This window comes from Symphalangus syndactylus, chromosome Y (assembly GCF_028878055.3).
Source record: "Symphalangus syndactylus isolate Jambi chromosome Y, NHGRI_mSymSyn1-v2.1_pri, whole genome shotgun sequence".
Lineage (NCBI taxonomy): Eukaryota > Metazoa > Chordata > Mammalia > Primates > Hylobatidae > Symphalangus > Symphalangus syndactylus.
In genome coordinates, this window is record NC_072448.2 from 19,425,898 (window position 1) to 19,437,864 (window position 11,967).

Sequence of the window (11,967 nt, forward strand, 5' to 3'; positions counted from 1 at the left end):
TTTCCTAACTCCAGTTGCTTCTTCTCCCTTGTTGCTGTCATTGTTTGTTATGTCCCCTCCAAATTTCACACTGAAATTGTGTCCATTGTAATAGTGTTGGGAGGTAGGACTTTCGAGAGGTGATTAGCCATGTGGGTACAACCTCATGACTGACTTGATGGTATCATATGGAGAAAAAGTTAGTTATTGTGTGAGTGGGCTTTGGATCAAATGATGAGTCTGGCCCGATTTTCTGTTCATTGCATGCCCTTCACTGTAGGAGGCCAACCTGCCATGTTGTAACATAGAAAGAAGATCTCACCAGATGCAGCCCCTTGGACCTCCCCACCTCCAGAAAAATGAGCAAAATAAGTTTTCTTTACAAATTACCCAGGCAGTGGTATTGTGTTGTTTCAGCAGAAAATGGACCCAAAGAATTTATTATCTCTTCCTCTTAAGAGAAATAAATTAGTTAACTTACAAAGGCACCTGTCAAATTTCCTTTCAAATGATCAAAAAGCCCATATGTATTTTTGGTAAAAAGTAGTACTATAGCCTGCCAGTGAAACAAAACGCCATTTTATTCTTAACCATACTTTTAGAAATAAAGGAAAAGCAAACATATAAGTAAACATGCAATTTTATTGTTCAATAAGATAACTGCAGAAATTTTTAGGGGTTTTTTTGTCAATATAAATGTTAGTCTCCATTGTCATGCATAATCTGGTCCTCCTTTAATGGCAGATCATTGCAGTTAGGGTGATATTTGTCCAGTGGTGATGGTTGAAGAGCTGGCCTGGCACGAGGGGCAGCTGATCTATCAGCTTTCGTAGGCATTTGCAACCACGGGTTGCCTGCTGGTAGCATATTACGATATGGAGCCTGATTGACTGATACCACAGGATATCTTGGGGGAACAGCAGATGGTTCCACTATCAGCCCAAAATAACCATTTTGTAAGGGAGATATGATGTGGTATTGAGAAGTTGTGGTTGTAATAAAATTCACAATGTGGCCCCTTGCTTGCATGTAGGTGCTGTAGGTACTATGAGAGTGCATATGAATAGTGGTCAATTGATTTAAAATACCATGTCGATCTGTTGCAATTTGTTCTGACAGTCCAACTGAGGTTGAAGGTGAAGGAGGAGGGAAACCACTTCTCATTGGGACAGATGAATTTGCAATTATCTGTCTGACAGAAGATTCTCTTGGCATATTTAAAGTTTTAGAGGCTGAAAATAAACTTTCTTCAGTAGCTTCAGCAGCTAAGGCAGAATTATGATTCTCCATGTTAGCCCCCACTCCAAAATGCTTCTTGTTGAAATCTTCATTGAATAAAGTAGACATAGGTGAAGTATTTTTAACACCAATTCTTCTCTTCACTCTTACTAAAAGCTGGGGATAGCCACGCTTGAAATTTGGATTATAATAGAACTTTAACTAAAACCAAAGAAAAAGGAATTCAGTGCCATTTTAAGCCAAGAGACAAGTGAAAATAACAAACATAACACACAAAATATCAGATTTCTCTTTCACCACACAAACTTAATGTCATCAAATAACTTGTAGACATTGTTTACTATTTTTAAGAATGTGCTTGTTGGGAAAAACCACTCAAGTTGTTAAGCCCTCAAGTGAAAACACATTATGTGTTAATAGTAATATTTCATTAAGTGGCTTTGGTACATTGATTTGGAGTTCACGGGTAAGATTCAAAGTTGTTAGCAAAATTTCTTAAAACACTAAAAGGTTAATGCTCAAGCTGAACACAATAATTTCAAAAAAATAATTTCTACCTTAATATTTTACATAATTTTCAAAATCTAGTCTTACTGCATGTATTAACATATTTACTGATGTACAAAGTAAAATTACATATATATTTTACATAAAGTGGTAACTGAAATATGTTAAATACCTTGCTTAAGACAGAGGATTCTTTCTCTTCTGCCAGAAATGTGGCTAGAAAGGCAGATCTTTGAAAATTCTGTTGAATTTTACTAAATCCATAAAGGTTGAGCTGTCGAAGAAAACTTTTGATAGTAGCAGTCCGAAATATTCTGTAAGGAGACTTTTTTTCCAAAATTTCTTTCTTGAAAAGTTCTTCATTAATCACTATGCCAGTTCCATTCTCATCCCATGAAATAGACTTGAATTGGTCACTTTCAACTATTTTCCAAAGTTTCCTGGGAAAGTTCAGAGAAAGAAAATCATCATCTTTATCTGGTTCAGAGACACAAACTGTGTAACGTGGCCTTTTTAACAAGGACCCTTGTGACAAAACCTGAAAAGCATTTTCTTCAATCATTGACCGTAAGTCTGAGTCCCCAGGGAAGGTGTGTTCACACACTGGAGACCTAGCGGAGGCTTCTGAACCAGTTAATTCATCTTTGGGAGAAACATCTTGAGTTTCTGAAGAAACATGTGCCATCTCAAATAAATATTTCTTTAGCTACTCTTCCAGCCTGCATGGTACTTCAAGACTGCAGCTTCAAATGCTGCTTCAGAAGGCCTAGGCAGGTAAAGTAATCTAGACCATCACAATGGTTCCCAATCTGAGTAACAATGACATCACGAGAGGACTTTGGTCTCTGAGCAACCAACAAAATCTAGCACAAAGGGTTTCCTTCCCAATCTGGGAAATGTATCCAGTGAAAATAAAATATAGACCGCTCACTTACACAATGTAAGCTGCAAAAATCTCTTCGCTGCAGCATTATTTAAATAAATAAGAAAATGATGTCCTCAATCCTTGAAATAAACCCAATGTTCTTCCTGACACACACACTATAACTACATTGGTGTGAGGAGCATAGGGCCTAGTAATTGCAAAATGCAAAAGAAAAAAAAAGGAAAGAAAAATAAAAAGAAATATGCACGATTTTAAAACCAGTGTGGCATGTTGGATTGAAAACTGATGCAGTGCAAAACCTATGTGGTAAAAAGACATGGGCATAGAGATAAAAGGTAGGTTATAGCTTGTCAGGGGCTGGGAAATAAGAAGAACTGTTTAGTAGATATGGAGTTTCTGGTTGGGCAATAGAAATATTTAGGAACTAGTGATAGACGATGATTGTACAACATCATAAACATATTAAATTCCGTTCAATTGTATACTCAAATATAATTTTATATTATTTGAAACTTACCTTCAAAAATTAAGGTGAAGACAAATATGAATAAAACTGATTATATTTCAGAATGAAAAGTTATTTTTATGCATATCTCTTCAAAACATGTTTCAGTCATATCAGAAGAATATATAATGATTTAATTTGGTATGTCTGTAAATATCTGATAAATGTTAATGATGAAACAGATTTTAAAAGAGGGTGACTTACTTGTAAGGGGATCCCAAAGAGTGGGAGATTCAAAAAACAACAATAATAAAAATAATAACAACAAGAAAATGTTTTAAGAGAAGTACATATGTATGTGTGTCTAAGTGGCATTTTTTTAAATTTGGCTCCAAGAACCAAATCTCTGTTAAAGAATAGATTTTGTAAGGAATAATCTTTGTGCTATGAAAATAATGGTATCAGTATAAAATAGGACTTGTTTTAAAAAATTTATCACTGAGTTCAGTGTCTTAGGGTGAGCTGAATAATAATAATAATTAATAGTAATGGAAGCTAGCCTTTATTGAGTATCGAGTACTGTGCCAAGTACTTTACTTGTATTAATTAATTTAATCCTTACAATATGACAAGGAGTGTGGAATTCGAATCCCCATTTGGACAATGAGGAAATTGAGGCATGTGGAAATTAAGTAATTTACCTGTGACTGCACACAGTGGAGTGGAACTAGAATTTCTCCTATTACAGTTATCATATTTCAGTGTATATGTACCTAAGATTATATGATTTTTAACTGGTAATTGATTCATGTTAACTATCTACTCAAACCCCTAAGTCTTATTTGAATGTATTACTGGTAAGCCAGTACTTCCCATTTTGTACAGTTGAGGTCTGAAGCCAAGTCCAGGACCTGAAAAACTGCACTTAACCTCACTGAATCTATCATAATTTGTAGCCCACAATGCTTTTCAATACATCTTGCTTATCCAGTTTTTCTTCCCTGATTTACTTAGCTGGCTCTCTTCTCTTCTGGTAGGGATTGACTTCACATTTGACACTGTAATCTGTAAACTATATACTACATGTTTTCATCTTAGCTGTATGTGAATGAGTTGCTTAATTTATTTTACTTTTCTTTTGTGTTTGCATTTAGAAAGTAGCTTCCCAGAATAAAAAGCAGTGGGTATTTTCCCACAGTTGTATGGAGGTTATCTACTCCATTGTCCCTTCCTGATGGAAGGATCAAAAGCATTTACCAATTTGTTATACACTTCATGTAACAGTTGTTTGTGCTCCTTTCAATATTTTTTTCATCAGATATATGCTTGAAAATGATACTGTGCACAGGACTTGTCAACTTAGTTTCTGCCTTTCTGGTTAACAAAAATGTATGTTTTAGTTTATTAACTATAAAATAAAATTCTTTTTCTCTTCCTAGGCTTAAATAGAATAATTAGTTAAAAAATCAAGAACTTACCTTATACACATTTTCACTATATTTTTTCTACTTTGCATCCAAAAGTAAATTGAGTGGTATAGTGAAAAGATAAAAGGATGGAGATTGGTGAGTTCATGGGCAGGAGACCTGGTTTCCACTGTTAGTTTTCTCATTATTTGGCAGTATGGATTGCCAGAAGTTTTTTCTCTTCTCTAGGCTGTAAAATCTGTAAAATGAGGAGACTGGAATAAGATGAGGTAAGACACTTCATTACTTGAAAATTACCTTGAATTCAATATAAATGTTATATAACTTGTTCTCTTCCAAAACATTAAAATGGCTTTGTCTGGGTGCTTTGTATACAACTCCCCAAGCTTTATTTAAAAAATATTTCTGCATATTTGTTTAGAAGAAACATTGCCAATTAAAACTTAGAGGACAAAACATCCTGAGTATTACTTACTGCTGGATCTTATAAAAATACCAGTGACATTTGGCTTTTTTTTTTGTCTTTTTTTTTTTTTGAGGCAGAGTCTCCCCCATTGCCTAGGCTGGAGTGTAATTGCATGATCTCAGCTCACTGAAACCTCCGCCTGCCGGGTTCAAGCAATTCTCCTGCCTCAGCCTCTCACAAAGCTGGGATTATAGGCACATGCCACCACGCCTGGCTAATTTTTTCTATCTTTAGTAGGGACTAGGTTTCACCATGTTGGGCAGGCTGGTCTGGAACTCCCAACCTCGTGATCCACCCGCCTCAGTCTCCCAAAGTTTTGGGATTACAGGCATGAGCCACCCCAACCAACCTTTACATTTTTTTTATAGTGTAAGTTTTTCTGTGGATGGCTATAGGCAAATCAGAGAGGTATTTTCACATTTTTGGCATTTAAAGGGGACTCAGAGGACTGCAACCCTCTGCTTCTACCCTGTAATCTGTCTACTGAAGGATGAGCCCCCAGGAATGCTGGGATCCTCTGAAAATTCATTCACACACCTGCACAATCAGCCACCAATTTATTAAAAAACAAGTTTTCTGTGAAAATGCTCAATTGCTTTCTGTGTATGAAAGAAAAACATCACAATAAAAACATCTCGGAAATATCTTTAAACATATTTGCAAGTATATTTTTGGTGATTTTTAAAAGATACGCTGAATTTTCCTTTTTTAAAGGCAATGCAGATTTAAAAATGATTTTGTAATAGTTTACTGGTGTAAATGAAGATATCAGTGAAGATAACATTTATTTATATGCATTTTTAAATGCTACTTTCCTGCTTGTTTTCACCTTGTGCTTTATTCTTTATTTATAGTTTCAAAATGTTTTACTGAAGAGAAAATTTAATATTTTTGTTTTTTTTCTTCTCATTAAGTCTATGGGTACTTTTATCATTTAAGAGATACATTCAAAATAAGAAAAAGTAGAGAAATTTAAAATATATATGTATATATATTTATTGCCAATTTTCCTCAATAATTTGCTTGCAAATGAATACAACTGGCTGGGCGCAGTGGTTCGTGTCTGTAATCCCATCACTTTTGGAGGCCAAAGGGAGCAGATTGCTTAAGCTCAGGCATTTGAGACCAGCCTGGGCAACATGGTGAAAGCCCATCTCTACCAAAAATACAAAAAATTAGCTGGACGTGAGGGTGTGCACCTGTATGTAGTTCCAGCTACTCAGGAGGCTGAGGTGGGAGGATTGCTTGAGCCTGGAAGGTGTAGGTGGCAGTGAGCCTAGATCATGCCACTGCACTCCAGCCTGGGTGACAGTCAGACCCTATCTCAAAAAAAATACAATCAATGACATTTGCTTGCAGAAGTGAATGAAATGATACGACTTAAAAATACTTAACAAAGTTAATCTCAGTAGTTAACATAAGTTTTTTTTTTGGAGTCTCACACTGTTGCCTGGGCTGGAGTACAATGGCACAATCTCGACTCACTGCAACCTGTGCCTCCTGGGTTGAAGAAATTCTCCTGCATCAGCCTCATGAGTAGTGTTTGCCAACATGCCCAGCTAATTTTTTGTACTTTTTAGTAGAGATGGGGTTTCACTATGTTGGCCAGGCTGGTCTTGAACTGCTGACCTAATGGTCTGCCCACCTCAGCCTCCCAAAGTGCTGAGATTACAGGCTTGAGCCACCAGGCCAGCCTAACGTAAGTATCTTAACTCTATTTTCCTCAGAATATTAGTTACTTTATTAAGAACTGGAGAAAAAGAAACTACTGCTAAAATTGAACATAAACTTAGTAGAAATGTATGTATATATATGTAGATTATATATAATATACAAACACATTATATATATATATATATATATATATATATATACACACATGTTATATATGAGTAGATTAATACGAAGTTAAATAAACAGATTTTTCCTATTCAACTATCCACTATATTGGGAACTCAGAAGAAAACTGATGAGGAAAGGGTAGGACCTATGCTTATCAAAGAGTAAATTAAGGCACTAATACCAATAATTATATACAACAATTATGATATGCATGGAACATATCTAATTACATCACTTTCCCACTCACCATCTCTTCTTAAGACAAATATTCACATTCTCCTCTAGTCATAAGATACTGGATTAATCTGTAATCTTCAAAGTCTTCTTTGGTGTTTCCTTATCTATGACTTCCAAGCTTCCAAGTTTCTCCTTTTCTCTAGTTGGCTGCAATAGCTCTGTGCTCAGATTCACTTGGCAGTCCTTGCCTGAAGATCTTTTTGCCTTAAGAGCTAACATTTTATTTATTTTCACTTTTAGTGTAAGTCCACAATTACTCATACAATCATTCAACAAGTGTTTCATGAGAGCTTCCTATTTGTGAAGTACTCTTCCAGGCATTGGGTGATTCAGCAGTGAATAAAACTAACCAAATGTTTCCGCCTTCATATAGCTTCCAACTCAAGAGCAAACAAATATTTAATTTCAAGCAGTGCTGTAAATAAAAGAAAAGGGAGTAGAGAGTTGGCAGAAGGAATGGGGGTGAACAATGCTTCTACAGAGAGATGACATTTAAATGACATAAAGAATTAGGTTAGTAAATACCTGGAGGAAGAGTGTTCTGGGCAGAGGAGATAGCCAAGTTCAACAGCCTTGTTGTATGAAGCAGCTTGAAATGTTCAAGGAAAAGCCATAGAAGACCAGCGTTCTTCTCTTTTGGCAGCTGAAGACACAGCATTCTTTCCCTCTGGAAGATGCAGTTACAGGGTGCCATCTTAGAAATAGAGAGCAGCACTCAGCAGACACCTAATCTGCTTGTGCATTGATATTGAACTTCCTGGCCTCCTGAACTGTAAATTACTAAATCTAAGGTACTTCATAGGTGCACAAATTAAACAAATTGGTATTGATAAGTGAATGTGCTACTCTAACAAATACCTAAAAATGTGAATGTGGCTTTGAAACTGGGTAGAGGTTGGAAGAATTTTAAGGTGCAGGCTAGTAAAAGCTTAGATTGCCACGAACAGAATGGTAAGGGCAATTCTGGTGACAGCTTAGAAAAGCAGAGCTATAGAGAAAGCCCCAGTTTTAGAGATTACCTATGTGGTCATGAACAGAATGTTCATAGAAATATGAACAGTAAAGGCCATTCTGATGAGGTCTCAGATGGAAATGAAGAATATGTTACTGGAAACTAGAGGAAAAGCCATCCTTGTTACTAAATGGCAAAGTACTTAGTGAACTTGTGTCCATGTTCTGTTTTGTGGAAGGCAGGATTTAGAGTAATGAACTAGAATAAAGTAGAATATTTGGTGAAAGAAATGTCTATAAGCAAATTGTTCAGGGTGCTGGATGGCATGGCTTAGCTGCTTATGGTAAAATGCAATAAAAGATAAACATATTGAAGATTGAATTTATAATTCTTAGGGAATTAAAAAGGGAAGAATGTGAAGATTTGGAAAATTGTCAACCTCGCCTAGTAAAGAATAAAAACCTATGTTTAGGAGACAAAACCAAGTGTGTGGCCAAGTGACCATCTGATGAGGAGATTAGTGTAGGTAGAAAGAAGCCAGATTGCTTTTATCGAAATAATTGAGGAATGATCCTGATGGCAAAACAGAGGTCTTCCAGGACACCTCTCTCATGACAGACACAGAGAACTATGTCCTTGAGGGCAGAATAGTTTCAAGGAAGGGTTCTGGAATGACTGAAGATCCTCAGGGTTTGCTGCCTAGGCCCACCTCAAGTCTCTGCTTCCCCCATTCCAATGCAGTGCTCCACAGCAGTCTCAGCTGTGGCTCAAGTGCAGCAAGGGCAGCTTCTCTGGAAAGTACAGGCTATAAACATTGACAGCATTCATGTAGTGCTAACTTTGCAGTCACGCAGATCAAACAAGCTGTGGAGGTATGGATACCTCCTAATTTTCAATGAATGCCCCAGAGAAACTTCGGGTCCACTCAGAGAAATACTGCAGGATAAGGGCCATTGCAGAATGCCTGTATTAGTCTGTTTTCATATTGCTATAAAGAACTGCCTAAGCCTGGGTAATTTATAAAGGAAATGGATTTAATTGGCTCACAGCTCACCATGGGTGGGGAAATCTCAGGAAACTTACAGTCATGGAGGAAGGGAAATAGGAAGCCAGGCACCTTCTCACAAGGCAGCAGAAAGAAGTGCTGAGTAAAGGGGTAAGAGCCCTGTGTTAGTCCATCCTCAAACTGCCAATAAAGACATATCTGAGACCGGGTAATTTATAAAGGAAAGAGGTTTAATTGACTCCCAGTTCTACAGGGCTGGGGAGGCATCAGGAAACTTACAATCATAATGGAAGGAGAAGCAAACATGTCCTTTTTCACATGACAGCAGGAAGAAGAAGTCCTGACCAAAGGAGGAAAATCCCCTTATAAAACCATCTGGTGAGAAGTCACTCACTATCATGAGAACAATATGGAGGTAACCACTCCCATGATTAAATTACTTCCCACTGGGTCACATCAAACCCCTTATAAAACCATCAGATCTCATGAAAACTCACTCATTATCAAATGCCCCCATGATTCCATTACTTCCACCTGATCCCACCCTTGATGTGTGGGGATTAGGGGGATTACAAGCCAAGATGAGATTTGGGTGGGGACAGGAAGCCTAACCATATCATTCCCTCCACTAGGGCAATGCCCAGTTCAGCCATGGGGTCAGGGCTACCAAAGGGGATCTCCACAGGGAAAATGCCCAGTGGAACAAAGGGGTCATGGATACTGCAGACAGCCACCCCTAGAGCAGTGTTTACTGGGGTTATTGGGTGAAGGCCACCTCCAAGACCCCAGGCCTACACAGCCACTACTGCAATGCCAGCCTGGGAAAGCTCCAGTCAAATGAAATGTATGGGTCAATTTCTGGACTCAGTACTCCATTTCAGTGATATATGTGTCTGTCTTGATAACCATTTGTACTAGCAGGTTTGATGTCTAGTGAGGGTTACACACTTTGTCTAAGCTATTACCTTGTTGCTGCATCTCTGAAGGGGAGAAATGCTGTATTCTCATGTGGAAGAAAAGCCCAAAGGTCTAAGTTAGTTCCTTCCTTCCCTTTTATAATGATCTGTCCCTCATGACTTAATCACTTCCCAAAAGACCTCACCTTTTAATATCACCACCATAGGGGTGAATTTCAGCATGTGAATTTTGGAAGGGACACGTTCAAACCATAGCACTCCACTAGTGGTGGGCCAAAATTCATGCTCTCCTCACATACAAAAATACATTAATTGTATCCCAAAAGTTTTAACTCATTCCAGCATAACATTTAAAGTCTACATGCAAAGTCTGATCTAGAACATGCAAATATTATTTAAATCAGATATGGGGGATACTAAAGGTATGATTCATCTGGAGTCAAATTTGCCTCCAACTGTGAGCCTGTGAAATCAAACCAGTTATATGTCTCCAAAATACCATGGTGAGACAGTCATGGGATAGGCATTCCCAATCCAAAAGATAAAATTAGGTAAGAGGAAAGGGGTGATAGTTTGCTTTTGGTTTCAAAACAAAACAGGACAAACAACATTATATCTTAAGGCCTCAGAATAATATTATCTGACTCCTGTCCCACAGTCCAGACACACGAGTGAAGGTTGAGTCCCCAAGGCTGCAAAAAACATTCTCACTTTGATTTTTGGGGTAGAGCCATGCCACAGCTCTTAGGGTTTGATTTTATATGGATATCTAATTTTTCTAACACAACTTGTTGAAATGACTATCCTTTTCCACAGGATTTTATGCAGACCATTTTTGTATGGGTCATTTTGTATGGGCCATTTGTAAAAAACAAGTCTACAGTTGTGTTTTTACTTTTAAAGTTTTACTTTTAAAGTTGAACCCAAAAGGGACCTATTATCCCTTTCCATTATTCATATGCTATATCAATATATGATATTTCCCCTATCATATTATGCATAATAATATGCTTCAATGTATTTAGGTCTTCTTTAATTTGTTTTTATAATACTTTGTTGTTTCTGTTATATATTTCTTATATAGTTTTTGTCAAATTTATTATGTATTTTATATTTTTGTTTGTTAGTGACATTGTTTTAATTGTTTTATCATTTTATACTGAGCTTAGATTCCACAACCTTGAAAAATCCACTTATTAGTTCTAGAGGATTTTTGTAGATTTTAACATTTTTTTAAATTTAGATGATATTGTCTATTAATAAGCAGTGTTATTTCTTTCATTCTGGAAAGATTTTATGTCTTTTTCTTCCATTATTACATTGGCTAGAACCACTAATACAACATTGAAGAGAAGTAGTCAGCACTAATATCTTCATTTTTTCTCTGTCTTCAAGGGAAAACCATTCAACCTTTTATCATTACGTATGGTGCTGTGGGTTTATTACCGATGCCTTTTATCAGATGGGAGAATTACATTTCTATTGCTAATTTGCTAAGAGTGAAATTTTATCAAGAATGGATGTTGGGTTTTGTCAAGTGCTTTTTCTGTGTCTATTAAGAATATCTTGTTTTCTTTTATAGGCTGTTAATTGTTAATGATACTGAGTGATACTGATTATTTTTCTAAAGTTAATTCAACATTGCATAAAACTCACTTGGTTATGGATATGTTATCCATTCTGTATACTGTTTTAGTAAAAAAATGGTTAGAAAATTTTGAATTTGTTCATGGGAGACATTAGTTTGTGATTTTCTTGTAATTTCTTTGTCTAGCTTTGGCATCAAGGTAATGTTGGGCTTGTATAATGAGTTAGATAGCATTCTCTCCTTTTAATTTTCTAGATTTTGTGTGGAGTTGGCATTATTTCTTCTTTTGATATTCATTCGAATTCTTACGCAAAGTCATCTGGGCCAGACATTTTCTTTGTGTGAAAGTTTTATTTAAAAATTTCAGTTCTGTTTTTAGATATAGTATTGGGGTTATCTATTTATTTTTGTGTTAGCATTGGTAGCTTGTCTTTTCAAGGTATTTGTCATTCATTTCAGTTATTGCATTTATTTGT

General features: G+C 36.5%; 1 protein-coding gene across 3 annotated transcripts; it reads right to left on the reverse strand.

The window, feature by feature from the left end:
* Positions 1 to 603: 603 nt before the first annotated feature.
* Positions 604 to 2,528, reverse strand: LOC129476748 (heat shock transcription factor, Y-linked). Of its 3 annotated transcripts, XM_063635494.1 has the most exons (3): positions 2,264 to 2,479; positions 1,898 to 2,165; positions 604 to 1,419 (listed from the first exon to the last, which is right to left on the reverse strand). In XM_063635494.1, exons 1-3 carry the CDS (start codon positions 2,272 to 2,274, stop codon positions 679 to 681), a joined length of 1,020 nt encoding a protein of 339 aa, XP_063491564.1. In that variant the 5' UTR covers positions 2,275 to 2,479; the 3' UTR covers positions 604 to 678. The 3 variants fall into 3 exon arrangements, with proteins under 3 accessions (XP_063491564.1, XP_055125582.1, XP_063491565.1); XM_055269607.1 differs by having other exon boundaries at positions 1,898 to 2,528; XM_063635495.1 differs by having other exon boundaries at positions 924 to 1,171; positions 1,898 to 2,481.
* Positions 2,529 to 11,967: the final 9,439 nt, after the last annotated feature.